Source organism: Salmo salar, chromosome 13, assembly GCF_965601325.2.
Source record: "Salmo salar chromosome 13, fSalSal1, whole genome shotgun sequence".
In the NCBI taxonomy this organism is placed as follows: Eukaryota; Metazoa; Chordata; class Actinopteri; order Salmoniformes; family Salmonidae; genus Salmo; species Salmo salar.
The window spans coordinates 2,587,501-2,603,329 of record NC_138303.1 but is presented as its reverse complement, the minus strand read 5'-3'; the positions used below and the strand labels follow the sequence as shown (position 1 = coordinate 2,603,329).

General features: G+C 52.7%; 1 protein-coding gene across 1 annotated transcript in view; it reads left to right on the top strand.

Annotated features, from left to right (window-relative positions):
- Positions 1-15,829, top strand: part of LOC106593269 (plasma membrane calcium-transporting ATPase 2) — a 335,713-nt gene that overhangs the window by 258,458 nt on the left and 61,426 nt on the right. Inside the window, exon 17 of the mRNA XM_082959776.1 lies at positions 15,487-15,544. Coding sequence (XP_082815902.1) covers positions 15,487-15,544 — 58 coding nt within the window. The remainder of the gene's footprint in view (positions 1-15,486; positions 15,545-15,829) is intronic.

The window sequence follows — 15,829 nt, the reverse complement described above, 5'->3', positions numbered from 1 at the left end:
GGTAGAGTCGGTGTTATGGTACTGTAAGGTGCAGAGGGTTGTGAGTTGGCGCCCCCAGTCTAACCCTAACCCTAACCCTGTACGATCTGAGGTAGAGTTGGTGTTATGGTACTGTAAGGTGCAGAGTGTTTTGAGTTGGCGCCCCCAGTCTAAGCCTAACCCTAACCCTGTACGACCTGAGGTAGAGTGGGTGTTATGGTACTGTAAGGTGTAGAGGGTTGTGAGTTGGCGCCCCCAGTCTAACCCTAACCCTAACCCTGTACGACCTGAGGTAGAGTGGGTGTTATGGTACTGTAAGGTGCAGAGGGTTGTGAGTTGGCGCCCCCAGTCTAACCCTAACCCTAACCCTGTAAGACCTGAGGTAGAGTGGGTGTTATGGTACTGTAAGGTGCAGAGGGTTGTGAGTTGGCGCCCCCAGTCTAACCCTAACCCTAACCCTAACCCTGTACGACCTGAGGTAGAGTGGGTGTTATGGTACTGTAAGGTGCAGAGGGTTGTGAGTTGGCGCCCCCAGTCTAACCCTAACCCTAACCCTGTATGACCTGAGGTAGAGTGGGTGTTATGGTACTGTAAGGTGCAGAGGGTTGTGAGTTGGCGTCCCAATTCTAACCCTAACCCTAACCCTAACCCTGTACGACCTGAGGTAGAGTGGGTGTTATGGTACTATAAGGTGCAGAGGGTTGTGAGTTGGCGCCCCCAGTCTAACCCTAACCCTAACCCTAACCCTGTACGACCTGAGGTAGAGTGGGTGTTATGGTACTGTAAGGTGCAGAGGGTTTTGAGTTGCCGCCCCCAGTCTAACCCTAACCCTAATCCTGTACGACCTGAGGTAGAGTCGGTGTTATGGTACTGTAAGGTGCAGAGGGTTGTGAGTTGGCGCCCACAGTCTAACCCTAACCATAACCCTGTACGACCTGAGGTAGAGTCGGTGTTATGGTACTGTAAGGTGCAGAGGGTTGTGAGTTGGCGCCCCCAGTCTAACCCTAACCATAACCCTAACCCTGTACGACCTGAGGTAGAGTGGGTGTTATGGTACTGTAAGGTGCAGAGGGTTGTGAGTTGGCGCCCCCAGTCTAACCCTAACCCTAACCCTAACGACCTGAGGTAGAGTGGGTGTAATGGTACTGTAAGGTGCAGAGGGTTGTGAGTTGGCGCCCCCAGTCTAACCCTAACCCTAACCCTAACCCTGTACGACCTGAAGTAGAGTGGGTGTTATGGTACTGTAAGGTGCAGAGGGTTGTGAGTTGGCGCCCCTAGTCTAACCCTAAACCTAACCCTAACCCTGTACGACCTGAGGTAGAGTGGGTGTTATGGTACTATAAGATGCAGAGGGTTGTGAGATGGCGCCCCCAGTCTAACCCTAACCCTAACCCTAACCCTGTACGACCTGAGGTAGAGTGGGTGTTATGGTACTGTAAGGTGCAGAGGGTTTTGAGTTGGCGCCCCCAGTCTAACCCTAACCCTAATCCTGTACGACCTGAGGTAGAGTCGATGTTATGGTACTGTAAGGTGCAGAGGGTTGTGAGTTGGCGCCCCCAGTCTAACCCTAACCATAACCCTGTACGACCTGAGGTAGAGTCGGTGTTATGGTACTGTAAGGTGCAGAGGGTTGTGAGTTGGCACCCCCAGTCTAACCCTAACCCTAACCCTAACCCTGTATGACCTGAGGTAGAGTGGGTGTTATGGTACTGTAAGGTGCAGAGGGTTGTGAGTTGGCGCCCCCAGTCTAAGCCTAACCCTAACCCTGTATGACCTGAGGTAGAGTGGGTGTTATGGTACTGTAAGGTGCAGAGGGTTGTGAGTTGACGCCCCCAGTCTAACCCTAACCCTAACCCTAACCCTGTACGACCTGAGGTAGAGTGGGTGTTATGGTACTGTAAGGTGCAGAGGGTTGTGAGTTGGTGCCCCCAGTCTAACCCTAACCCTAACCCTAACCCTGTACGACCTGAGGTAGAGTGGGTGTTATGGTACTGTAAGGTTGCAGAGGGTTTTGAGTTGGCGCCCCCAGTCTAAAACTAACCCTAATCCTGTACGACCTGAGGTAGAGTCGGTGTTATGATACTGTAAGGTGCAGAGGGTTGTGAGTTGGCGCCCCCAGTCTAACCCTAACCATAACCCTGTACGACCTGAGGTAGAGTCGGTGTTATGGTACTGTAAGGTGCAGATGGTTGTGAGTTGGCGCCCCCAGTCTAACCCTAACCCTAACCCTGTACGATCTGAGGTAGAGTTGGTGTTATGGTACTGTAAGGTGCAGAGGGTTTTGAGTTGGCGCCCCCAGTCTAACCCTAACCCTAATCCTGTACGACCTGAGGTAGAGTCGGTGTTATGGTACTGTAAGGTGCAGAGGGTTGTGAGTAGGCGCCCCCAGTCTAACCCTAACCATAACCCTGTACGACCTGAGGTAGAGTCGGTGTTATGGTACTGTAAGGTGTAGAGGGTTGTGAGTTGGCGCCCCCAGTCTAACCCTAACCCTAACCCTGTACGATCTGAGGTAGAGTGGGTGTTATGGTACTGTAAGGTGCAGAGGGTTGTGAGTTGGCGCCCCCAGTCTAAGCCTAACCCTAACCCTGTACGACCTGAGGTAGAGTGGGTGTTATGGTACTGTAAGGTGCAGAGGGTTGTGAGTTGACGCCCCCAGTCTAACCCTAACCCTAACCCTAACCCTGTACGACCTGAGGTAGAGTGGGTGTTATGGTACTGTAAGGTGCAGAGGGTTGTGAGTTGGCGCCCCCAGTCTAACCCTAACCCTAACCCTGTACGACCTGAGGTAGAGTCGGTGTTATGGTACTGTAAGGTGCAGAGGGTTGTGAGTTGGCGCCCCCAGTCTAAGCCTAACCCTAACCCTGTACGACCTGAGGTAGAGTGGGTGTTATGGTACTGTAAGGTGCAGAGGGTTGTGAGTTGGCGCCCCTAGTCTAACCCTAAACCTAACCCTAACCCTGTACGACCTGAGGTAGAGTGGGTGTTATGGTACTGTAAGGTGCAGAGGGTTGTGAGTTGGCGCCCCCAGTCTAACCCTAACCCTAACCCTAACGACCTGAGGTAGAGTGGGTGTTATGGTACTGTAAGGTGCAGAGGGTTGTGAGTTGGCGCCCCCAGTCTAACCCTAACCCTAACCCTAACCCTGTACGACCTGAAGTAGAGTGGGTGTTATGGTACAGTAAGGTGCAGAGGGTTGTGAGTTGGCGCCCCTAGTCTAACCCTAAACCTAACCCTAACCCTGTACGACCTGAGGTAGAGTGAGTGTTATGGTACTATAAGATGCAGAGGGTTGTGAGATGGCGCCCCCAGTCTAACCCTAACCCTAACCCTAACCCTGTACGACCTGAGGTAGAGTGGGTGTTATGGTACTGTAAGGTGCAGAGGGTTTTGAGTTGGCGCCCCCAGTCTAACCCTAACCCTAATCCTGTACGACCTGAGGTAGAGTCGATGTTATGGTACTGTAAGGTGCAGAGGGTTGTGAGTTGGCGCCCCCAGTCTAACCCTAACCATAACCCTGTACGACCTGAGGTAGAGTCGGTGTTATTGTACTGTAAGGTGCAGAGGGTTGTGAGTTGGCACCCCCAGTCTAACCCTAACCCTAACCCTAACCCTGTATGACCTGAGGTAGAGTGGGTGTTATGGTACTGTAAGGTGCAGAGGGTTGTGAGTTGGCGCCCCCAGTCTAAGCCTAACCCTAACCCTGTATGACCTGAGGTAGAGTGGGTGTTATGGTACTGTAAGGTGCAGAGGGTTGTGAGTTGACGCCCCCAGTCTAACCCTAACCCTAACCCTAACCCTGTACGACCTGAGGTAGAGTGGGTGTTATGGTACTGTAAGGTGCAGAGGGTTGTGAGTTGGCGCCCCCAGTCTAACCCTAACCCTAACCCTAACCCTGTACGACCTGAGGTAGAGTGGGTGTTATGGTACTGTAAGGTGCAGAGGGTTGTGAGTTGGCGCCCCCAGTCTAACCCTAACCCTAACCCTAACCCTGTACGACCTGAGGTAGAGTGGGTGTTATGGTACTGTAAGGTGCAGAGGGTTGTGAGTTGGCGCCCCCAGTCTAACCCTAACCATAACCCTGTACGACCTGAGGTAGAGTCGGTGTTATGGTACTGTAAGGTGCAGAGGGTTGTGAGTTGGCGCCCCCAGTCTAACCCTAACCCTAACCCTGTACGATCTGAGGTAGAGTTGGTGTTATGGTACTGTAAGGTGCAGAGTGTTTTGAGTTGGCGCCCCCAGTCTAAGCCTAACCCTAAGCCTGTACGACCTGAGGTAGAGTGGGTGTTATGGTACTGTAAGGTGTAGAGGGTTGTGAGTTGGCGCCCCCAGTCTAACCCTAACCCTAACCCTGTACGACCTGAGGTAGAGTGGGTGTTATGGTACTGTAAGGTGCAGAGGGTTGTGAGTTGGCGCCCCCAGTCTAACCCTAACCCTAACCCTGTAAGACCTGAGGTAGAGTGGGTGTTATGGTACTGTAAGGTGCAGAGGGTTGTGAGTTGGCGCCCCCAGTCTAACCCTAACCCTAACCCTAACCCTGTACGACCTGAGGTAGAGTGGGTGTTATGGTACTGTAAGGTGCAGAGGGTTGTGAGTTGGCGCCCCCAGTCTAACCCTAACCCTAACCCTGTATGACCTGAGGTAGAGTGGGTGTTATGGTACTGTAAGGTGCAGAGGGTTGTGAGTTGGCGTCCCTAGTCTAACCCTAACCCTAACCCTAACCCTGTACGACCTGAGGTAGAGTGGGTGTTATGGTACTATAAGGTGCAGAGGGTTGTGAGTTGGCGCCCCCAGTCTAACCCTAACCCTAACCCTAACCCTGTACGACCTGAGGTAGAGTGGGTGTTATGGTACTGTAAGGTGCAGAGGGTTTTGAGTTGCCGCCCCCAGTCTAACCCTAACCCTAATCCTGTACGACCTGAGGTAGAGTCGGTGTTATGGTACTGTAAGGTGCAGAGGGTTGTGAGTTGGCGCCCACAGTCTAACCCTAACCATAACCCTGTACGACCTGAGGTAGAGTCGGTGTTATGGTACTGTAAGGTGCAGAGGGTTGTGAGTTGACGCCCCCAGTCTAACCCTAACCCTAACCCTAACCCTGTACGACCTGAGGTAGAGTGGGTGTTATGGTACTGTAAGGTGCAGAGGGTTGTGAGTTGGCGCCCCCAGTCTAACCCTAACCCTAACCCTAACCCTGTACGACCTGAGGTAGAGTGGGTGTTATGGTACTGTAAGGTGCAGAGGGTTGTGAGTTGGCGCCCCCAGTCTAACCCTAACCCTAACCCTAACCCTGTACGACCTGAGGTAGAGTGGGTGTTATGGTACTGTAAGGTGCAGAGGGTTGTGAGTTGGCGCCCCCAGTCTAACCCTAACCATAACCCTGTACGACCTGAGGTAGAGTCGGTGTTATGGTACTGTAAGGTGCAGAGGGTTGTGAGTTGGCGCCCCCAGTCTAACCCTAACCATAACCCTGTACGACCTGAGGTAGAGTCGGTGTTATGGTACTGTAAGGTGCAGAGGGTTGTGAGTTGGCGCCCCCAGTCTAACCCTAACCCTAACCCTGTACGATCTGAGGTAGAGTTGGTGTTATGGTACTGTAAGGTGCAGAGTGTTTTGAGTTGGCGCCCCCAGTCTAAGCCTAACCCTAACCCTGTACGACCTGAGGTAGAGTGGGTGTTATGGTACTGTAAGGTGTAGAGGGTTGTGAGTTGGCGCCCCCAGTCTAACCCTAACCCTAACCCTGTACGACCTGAGGTAGAGTGGGTGTTATGGTACTGTAAGGTGCAGAGGGTTGTGAGTTGGCGCCCCCAGTCTAACCCTAACCCTAACCCTGTAAGACCTGAGGTAGAGTGGGTGTTATGGTACTGTAAGGTGCAGAGGGTTGTGAGTTGGCGCCCCCAGTCTAACCCTAACCCTAACCCTAACCCTGTACGACCTGAGGTAGAGTGGGTGTTATGGTACTGTAAGGTGCAGAGGGTTGTGAGTTGGCGCCCCCAGTCTAACCCTAACCCTAACCCTGTATGACCTGAGGTAGAGTGGGTGTTATGGTACTGTAAGGTGCAGAGGGTTGTGAGTTGGCGTCCCAATTCTAACCCTAACCCTAACCCTAACCCTGTACGACCTGAGGTAGAGTGGGTGTTATGGTACTATAAGGTGCAGAGGGTTGTGAGTTGGCGCCCCCAGTCTAACCCTAACCCTAACCCTAACCCTGTACGACCTGAGGTAGAGTGGGTGTTATGGTACTGTAAGGTGCAGAGGGTTTTGAGTTGCCGCCCCCAGTCTAACCCTAACCCTAATCCTGTACGACCTGAGGTAGAGTCGGTGTTATGGTACTGTAAGGTGCAGAGGGTTGTGAGTTGGCGCCCACAGTCTAACCCTAACCATAACCCTGTACGACCTGAGGTAGAGTCGGTGTTATGGTACTGTAAGGTGCAGAGGGTTGTGAGTTGGCGCCCCCAGTCTAACCCTAACCATAACCCTAACCCTGTACGACCTGAGGTAGAGTGGGTGTTATGGTACTGTAAGGTGCAGAGGGTTGTGAGTTGGCGCCCCCAGTCTAACCCTAACCCTAACCCTAACGACCTGAGGTAGAGTGGGTGTAATGGTACTGTAAGGTGCAGAGGGTTGTGAGTTGGCGCCCCCAGTCTAACCCTAACCCTAACCCTAACCCTGTACGACCTGAAGTAGAGTGGGTGTTATGGTACTGTAAGGTGCAGAGGGTTGTGAGTTGGCGCCCCTAGTCTAACCCTAAACCTAACCCTAACCCTGTACGACCTGAGGTAGAGTGGGTGTTATGGTACTATAAGATGCAGAGGGTTGTGAGATGGCGCCCCCAGTCTAACCCTAACCCTAACCCTAACCCTGTACGACCTGAGGTAGAGTGGGTGTTATGGTACTGTAAGGTGCAGAGGGTTTTGAGTTGGCGCCCCCAGTCTAACCCTAACCCTAATCCTGTACGACCTGAGGTAGAGTCGATGTTATGGTACTGTAAGGTGCAGAGGGTTGTGAGTTGGCGCCCCCAGTCTAACCCTAACCATAACCCTGTACGACCTGAGGTAGAGTCGGTGTTATGGTACTGTAAGGTGCAGAGGGTTGTGAGTTGGCACCCCCAGTCTAACCCTAACCCTAACCCTAACCCTGTATGACCTGAGGTAGAGTGGGTGTTATGGTACTGTAAGGTGCAGAGGGTTGTGAGTTGGCGCCCCCAGTCTAAGCCTAACCCTAACCCTGTATGACCTGAGGTAGAGTGGGTGTTATGGTACTGTAAGGTGCAGAGGGTTGTGAGTTGACGCCCCCAGTCTAACCCTAACCCTAACCCTAACCCTGTACGACCTGAGGTAGAGTGGGTGTTATGGTACTGTAAGGTGCAGAGGGTTGTGAGTTGGTGCCCCCAGTCTAACCCTAACCCTAACCCTAACCCTGTACGACCTGAGGTAGAGTGGGTGTTATGGTACTGTAACGTGCAGAGGGTTTTGAGTTGGCGCCCCCAGTCTAACCCTAACCCTAATCCTGTACGACCTGAGGTAGAGTCGGTGTTATGATACTGTAAGGTGCAGAGGGTTGTGAGTTGGCGCCCCCAGTCTAACCCTAACCATAACCCTGTACGACCTGAGGTAGAGTCGGTGTTATGGTACTGTAAGGTGCAGAGGGTTGTGAGTTGGCGCCCCCAGTCTAACCCTAACCCTAACCCTGTACGATCTGAGGTAGAGTTGGTGTTATGGTACTGTAAGGTGCAGAGGGTTTTGAGTTGGCGCCCCCAGTCTAACCCTAACCCTAATCCTGTACGACCTGAGGTAGAGTCGGTGTTATGGTACTGTAAGGTGCAGAGGGTTGTGAGTAGGCGCCCCCAGTCTAACCCTAACCATAACCCTGTACGACCTGAGGTAGAGTCGGTGTTATGGTACTGTAAGGTGTAGAGGGTTGTGAGTTGGCGCCCCCAGTCTAACCCTAACCCTAACCCTGTACGATCTGAGGTAGAGTGGGTGTTATGGTACTGTAAGGTGCAGAGGGTTGTGAGTTGGCGCCCCCAGTCTAAGCCTAACCCTAACCCTGTACGACCTGAGGTAGAGTGGGTGTTATGGTACTGTAAGGTGCAGAGGGTTGTGAGTTGACGCCCCCAGTCTAACCCTAACCCTAACCCTAACCCTGTACGACCTGAGGTAGAGTGGGTGTTATGGTACTGTAAGGTGCAGAGGGTTGTGAGTTGGCGCCCCCAGTCTAACCCTAACCATAACCCTGTACGACCTGAGGTAGAGTCGGTGTTATGGTACTGTAAGGTGCAGAGGGTTGTGAGTTGGCGCCCCCAGTCTAAGCCTAACCCTAACCCTGTACGACCTGAGGTAGAGTGGGTGTTATGGTACTGTAAGGTGCAGAGGGTTGTGAGTTGGCGCCCCTAGTCTAACCCTAAACCTAACCCTAACCCTGTACGACCTGAGGTAGAGTGGGTGTTATGGTACTATAAGATGCAGAGGGTTGTGAGTTGGCGCCCCCAGTCTAACCCTAACCCTAACCCTAACCCTGTACGACCTGAGGTAGAGTGGGTGTTATGGTACTGTAAGGTGCAGAGGGTTGTGAGTTGGCGCCCCCAGTCTAACCCTAACCCTAACCCTAACCCTGTACGACCTGAGGTAGAGTGGGTGTTATGGTACTGTAAGGTGCAGAGGGTTGTGAGTTGGCGCCCCTAGTCTAACCTTAAACCTAACCCTAACCCTGTACGACCTGAGGTAGAGTGGGTGTTATGGTACTATAAGATGCAGAGGGTTGTGAGTTGGCGCCCCCAGTCTAACCCTAACCCTAACCCTAACCCTGTACGACCTGAGGTAGAGTGGGTGTTATGGTACTGTAAGGTGCAGAGGGTTTTGAGTTGGCACCCCCAGTCTAACCCTAACCCTAATCCTGTACGACCTGAGGTAGAGTCGGTGTTATGGTACTGTAATGTGCAGAGGGTTGTGAGTTGGCGCCCCCAGTCTAACCCTAACCATAACCCTGTACGACCTGAGGTAGAGTGGGTGTTATGGTACTGTAAGGTGCAGAGGGTTGTGAGTTGATGCCCCCAGTCTAACCCTAACCCTAACCCTGTACGACCTGAGGTAGAGTGGGTGATATGTTACTGTAAGGTGCAGAGGGTTGTGAGTTGGCGCCCCCAGTCAAACCCTAACCCTAACCCTAACCCTAACCCTGTACGACCTGAGGTAGAGTGGGTGTTATGGTACTGTAAGGTGCAGAGGGTTGTGAGTTGGCGCCCCTAGTCTAACCCTAAACCTAACCCTAACCCTGTACGACCTGAGGTAGAGTGGGTGTTATGGTACTATAAGATGCAGAGGGTTGTGAGTTGGCGCCCCCAGTCTAACCCTAACCCTAACCCTAACCCTGTACGACCTGAGGTAGAGTGGGTGTTATGGTACTGTAAGGTGCAGAGGGTTTTGAGTTGGCGCCCCCAGTCTAACCCTAACCCTAATCCTGTACGACCTGAGGTAGAGTCGATGTTATGGTACTGTAAGGTGCAGAGGGTTGTGAGTTGGCGCCCCCAGTCTAACCCTAACCATAACCCTGTACGACCTGAGGTAGAGTCGGTGTTATGGTACTGTAAGGTGCAGAGGGTTGTGAGTTGGCACCCCCAGTCTAACCCTAACCCTAACCCTAACCCTGTATGACCTGAGGAAGAGTGGGTGTTATGGTACTGTAAGGTGCAGAGGGTTGTGAGTTGGCACCCCCAGTCTAACCCTAACCCTAACCCTAACCCTGTATGACCTGAGGAAGAGTGGGTGTTATGGTACTGTAAGGTGCAGAGGGTTGTGAGTTGGCGCCCCCAGTCTAAGCCTAACCCTAACCCTGTACGACCTGAGGTAGAGTCGGTGTTATGGTACTGTAAGGTGCAGAGGGTTGTGAGTTGGCGCCCCCAGTCTAACCCTAACCCTAACCCTAACCCTGTACGACCTGAGGTAGAGTGGGTGTTATGGTACTGTAAGGTGCAGAGGGTTGTGAGTTGGCGCCCCCAGTGTAACCCTAACCCTAACCCTGTACGACCTGAGGTAGAGTCGGTGTTATGGTACTGTAAGGTGCAGAGGGTTGTGAGTTGGCGCCCCCAGTCTAAGCCTAACCCTAACCCTGTACGACCTGAGGTAGAGTGGGTGTTATGGTACTGTAAGGTGCAGAGGGTTGTGAGTTGGCGCCCCTAGTCTAACCTTAAACCTAACCCTAACCCTGTACGACCTGAGGTAGAGTGGGTGTTATGGTACTATAAGATGCAGAGGGTTGTGAGTTGGCGCCCCCAGTCTAACCCTAACCCTAACCCTAACCCTGTACGACCTGAGGTAGAGTGGGTGTTATGGTACTGTAAGGTGCAGAGGGTTGTGAGTTGGCGCCCCCAGTCTAACCCTAACCCTAACCCTAACCCTGTACGACCTGAGGTAGAGTGGGTGTTATGGTACTGTAAGGTGCAGAGGGTTGTGAGTTGGCGCCCCTAGTCTAACCTTAAACCTAACCCTAACCCTGTACGACCTGAGGTAGAGTGGGTGTTATGGTACTATGAGATGCAGAGGGTTGTGAGTTGGCGCCCCCAGTCTAACCCTAACCCTAACCCTAACCCTGTACGACCTGAGGTAGAGTGGGTGTTATGGTACTGTAAGGTGCAGAGGGTTTTGAGTTGGCACCCCCAGTCTAACCCTAACCCTAATCCTGTACGACCTGAGGTAGAGTCGGTGTTATGGTACTGTAAGGTGCAGAGGGTTGTGAGTTGGCGCCCCCAGTCTAACCCTAACCATAACCCTGTACGACCTGAGGTAGAGTGGGTGTTATGGTACTGTAAGGTGCAGAGGGTTGTGAGTTGATGCCCCCAGTCTAACCCTAACCCTAACCCTGTACGACCTGAGGTAGAGTGGGTGATATGTTACTGTAAGGTGCAGAGGGTTGTGAGTTGGCGCCCCCAGTCAAACCCTAACCCTAACCCTAACCCTGTACGACCTGAGGTAGAGTGGGTGTTATGGTACTGTAAGGTGCAGAGGGTTGTGAGTTGGCGCCCCTAGTCTAACCCTAAACCTAACCCTAACCCTCTACGACCTGAGGTAGAGTGGGTGTTATGGTACTATAAGATGCAGAGGGTTGTGAGTTGGCGCCCCCAGTCTAACCCTAACCCTAACCCTAACCCTGTACGACCTGAGGTAGAGTGGGTGTTATGGTACTGTAAGGTGCAGAGGGTTTTGAGTTGGCGCCCCCAGTCTAACCCTAACCCTAATCCTGTACGACCTGAGGTAGAGTCGATGTTATGGTACTGTAAGGTGCAGAGGGTTGTGAGTTGGCGCCCCCAGTCTAACCCTAACCATAACCCTGTACGACCTGAGGTAGAGTCGGTGTTATGGTACTGTAAGGTGCAGAGGGTTGTGAGTTGGCACCCCCAGTCTAACCCTAACCCTAACCCTAACCCTGTATGACCTGAGGAAGAGTGGGTGTTATGGTACTGTAAGGTGCAGAGGATTGTGAGTTGGCGCCCCCAGTCTAAGCCTAACCCTAACCCTGTACGACCTGAGGTAGAGTGGTTGTTATGGTACTGTAAGGTGCAGAGGGTTGTGAGTTGACGCCCCCAGTCTAACCCTAACCCTAACCCTAACCCTGTACGACCTGAGTTAGAGTGGGTGTTATGGTACTATAAGGTGCAGAGGGTTGTGAGTTGGCGCCCCCAGTCTAACCCTAACCCTAACCCTAACCCTAACCCTAACCCTGTACGACCTGAGGTAGAGTGGTTGTTATGGTACTGTAAGGTGCAGAAGGTTTTGAGTTGGCGCCCCCAGTCTAACCCTAACCCTAACCCTAACCCTGTACGACCTGAGGTAGAGTGGGTGTTATGGTACTGTAAGGTGCAGAGGGTTTTGAGTTGGCGCCCCCAGTCTAACCCTAACCCTAATCCTGTACGACCTGAGGTAGAGTCGGTGTTATGGTACTGTAAGGTGCAGAGGGTTGTGAGTTGGCGCCCCCAGTCTAACCCTAACCATAACCCTGTACGACCTGAGGTAGAGTCGGTGTTATGGTACTGTAAGGTGCAGAGGGTTGTGAGTTGGCGCCCCCAGTCTAACCCTAACCCTAACCCTGTACGATCTGAGGTAGAGTTGGTGTTATGGTACTGTAAGGTGCAGAGGGTTTTGAGTTGGCGCCCCCAGTCTAACCCTAACCCTAATCCTGTACGACCTGAGGTAGAGTCGGTGTTATGGTACTGTAAGGTGTAGAGGGTTGTGAGTTGGCGCCCCCAGTCTAACCCTAACCCTAACCCTAACCCTGTACGACCTGAGGTAGAGTGGGTGTTATGGTACTGTAAGGTGCAGAGGGTTGTGAGTTGGCGCCCCCAGTCTAAGCCTAACCCTAACCCTGTACGACCTGAGGTAGAGTGGGTGTTATGGTACTGTAAGGTGCAGAGGGTTGTGAGTTGGTGCCCCCAGTCTAACCCTAACCCTAACCCTGTACGACCTGAGGTAGAGTGGGTGTTGTGGTACTGTAAGGTGCAGAGGGTTGTGAGTTGGCGCCCCCAGTCTAACCCTAACCCTAACCCTAACCCTGTACGACCTGAGGTAGAGTGGGTGTTATGGTACTGTAAGGTGCAGAGGGTTGTGAGTTGGCGCCCCCAGTCTAACCCTAACCCTAACCCTGTACGACCTGAGGTAGAGTCGGTGTTATGGTACTGTAAGGTGCAGAGGGTTGTGAGTTGGCGCCCCCAGTCTAACCCTAACCCTAACCCTGTACGACCTGAGGTAGAGTGGGTGTTATGGTACTGTAAGGTGCAGAGGGTTGTGAGTTGGCTCCCCCAGTCTAACCCTAACCCTAACCCTAACCCTGTACGACCTGAGGTAGAGTGGGTGTTATGGGACAGTAAGGTGCAGAGGGTTGTGAGTTGGCGCCCCCAGTCTAACCCTAACCCTAACCCTAACCCTGTACGACCTGAGGTAGAGTGGGTGTTATGGTACTGTAAGGTGCAGAGGGTTGTGAGTTGGCGCCCCCAGTCTAACCCTAACCCTAACCCTAACCCTGTACGACCTGAGGTAGAGTCGGTGTTATGGTACTGTAAGGTGCAGAGGGTTGTGAGTTGGCACCCCCAGTCTAACCCTAACCCTAACCCTGTATGACCTGAGGTAGAGTGGGTGTTATGGTACTGTAAGGTGCAGAGGGTTGTGAGTTGGCGCCCCCAGTCTAAGCCTAACACTAACCCTGTACGACCTGACGTAGAGTGGGTGTTATGGTACTGTAAGGTGCAGAGGGTTGTGAGTTGACGCCCCCAGTCTAACCGTAACCCTAACCCTAACCCTGTACGACCTGAGGTAGAGTGGGTGTTATGGTACTGTAAGGTGCAGAGGGTTGTGAGTTGGCGCCCCCAGTCTAACCCTAACCCTAACCCTGTACGACCTGAGGTAGAGAGGGTGTTATGGTACTGTAAGGTGCAGAGGGTTGTGAGTTGGCGCCCCCAGTCTAACCCTAACCCTAACCCTAACCCTGTACGACCTGAGGTAGAGTGGGTGTTATGGTACTGTAAGGTGCAGAGGGTTTTGAGTTGGCGCCCCCAGTCTAACCCTAACCCTAACCCTAACCCTGTACGACCTGAGGTAGAGTGGGTGTTATGGTACTGTAAGGTGCAGAGGGTTTTGAGTTGGAGCCCCCAGTCTAACCCTAACCCTAATCCTGTACGACCTGAGGTAGAGTCGGTGTTATGGTACTGTAAGGTGCAGAGGGTTGTGAGTTGGCGCCCCCAGTCTAACCCTAACCATAACCCTGTACGACCTGAGGTAGAGTCGGTGTTATGGTACTGTAAGGTGCAGAGGGTTGTGAGTTGGCGCCCCCAGTCTAACCCTAACCCTAACCCTGTACGATCTGAGGTAGAGTTGGTGTTATGGTACTGTAAGGTGCAGAGGGTTTTGAGTTGGCGCCCCCGGACTAACCCTAACCCTAATCCTGTACGACCTGAGGTAGAGTCGGTGTTATGGTACTGTAAGGTGCAGAGGGTTGTGAGTAGGCGCCCCCAGTCTAACCCTAACCATAACCCTGTACGACCTGCGGTAGAGTGGGTGTTATGGTGCTGTAAGGTGCAGAGGGTTGTGAGTTGGCGCCCCCAGTCTAAGCCTAACCCTAACCCTGTACGACCTGAGGTAGAGTGGGTGTTATGGTACGTTAAGGTGCAGAGGGTTGTGAGTTGACGCCCCCAGTCTAACCCTAACCCTAACCCTAACCCTGTACGACCTGAGGTAGAGTGGGTGTTATGGTACTGTAAGGTGCAGAGGGTTGTGAGTTGGCGCCCCCAGTCTAACCCTAACCCTAACCCTGTACGACCTGAGGTAGAGTCGGTGTTATGGTACTGTAAGGTGCAGAGGGTTGTGAGTTGGCACCCCCAGTCTAACCCTAACCTTAACCCTGTATGACCTGAGGTAGAGTGGGTGTTATGGTACTGTAAGGTGCAGAGGGTTTTGAGTTGGCGCCCCCAGTCTAACCCTAACCCTAATCCTGTACGACCTGAGGTAGAGTCGGTGTTATGGTACTGTAAGGTGCAGAGGGTTGTGAGTTGGCGCCCCCAGTCTAACCCTAACCATAACCCTGTACGACCTGAGGTAGAGTCGGTGTTATGGTACTGTAAGGTGCAGAGGGTTGTGAGTTGGCACCCCCAGTCTAACCCTAACCCTAACCCTGTGTGACCTGAGGTAGAGTGGGTGTTATGGTACTGTAAGGTGCAGAGGGTTGTGAGTTGGCGCCCCCAGTCTAAGCCTAACACTAACCCTGTACGACCTGAGGTAGAGTGGGTGTTATGGTACTGTAAGGTGCAGAGGGTTGTGAGTTGACGCCCCCAGTCTAACCCTAACCCTAACCCTAACCCTGTACGACCTGAGGTAGAGTGGGTGTTATGGTACTGTAAGGTGCAGAGGGTTGTGAGTTGGCGCCCCCAGTCTAACCCTAACCCTAACCCTGTACGACCTGAGGTAGAGAGGGTGTTATGGTACTGTAAGGTGCAGAGGGTTGTGAGTTGGCGCCCCCAGTCTAACCCTAACCCTAACCCTAACCCTGTACGACCTGAGGTAGAGTGGGTGTTATGGTACTGTAAGGTGCAGAGGGTTGTGAGTTGGCGCCCCCAGTCTAACCCTAACCCTCCTGGTGTAATTATCTCTCTCTCTCTCTCTTATGTCTGGATTTCTTCTTGTTTGTGAGTAACTCTCCCTCTCTCCTTCTCTCTCTCGCCTTCTCTCCCTCTCTCTCCTCTCTCTCCTCTCTCGCCCTCTCTCCCTCTCTCTCTCCCTCTCTCTCCTCTCTCGGCCTCTCTCCCTCTCTCTCTCTCTCTTCCTCTGTATCCCTCTCTCTCTCTCTCCCTATCCCTCTCTCTCTCTCCCTATCCCTCTCGCTCTCTCTATCCCTCTCGCTCTCTCTCTATCCCTCTCTCTCTCTCTCTATCCCTCTCTCTCACTCTCTCTATCTCTCTCTCGCCCTTTCTCTCTCTCTATCCCTCTCACTCTCTCTATCGCTCTCTCTCTCTCGCTCTTTCTCTCTCAGGTGCCTGATGCAATTCGTAAGTGTCAGAAAGCGGGCATCTGCGTAAGGATGGTCACAGGTTTGTAATGTGTTTATCACGCTATGATTTACGAACACAGCCAGCGCTTATTAGAGACAGGCTACTTTTTTATTTGAGCCAGGTGCCTATTTCCTTAAACATCATATCAGGTGGGAAAGACTACCGCACGGTTTACTGTGACCAGTATGACCAGTATAAACGTAATAACATGTTGAAAACACTAAACATCATAACAAATCCCATGGCTGCCTATCATACACCTCTGATTTCCTGCTTCAGCACCATGGCGAGAGTTACCGTTGATGTTTTCGTTTTGTTGGCGCC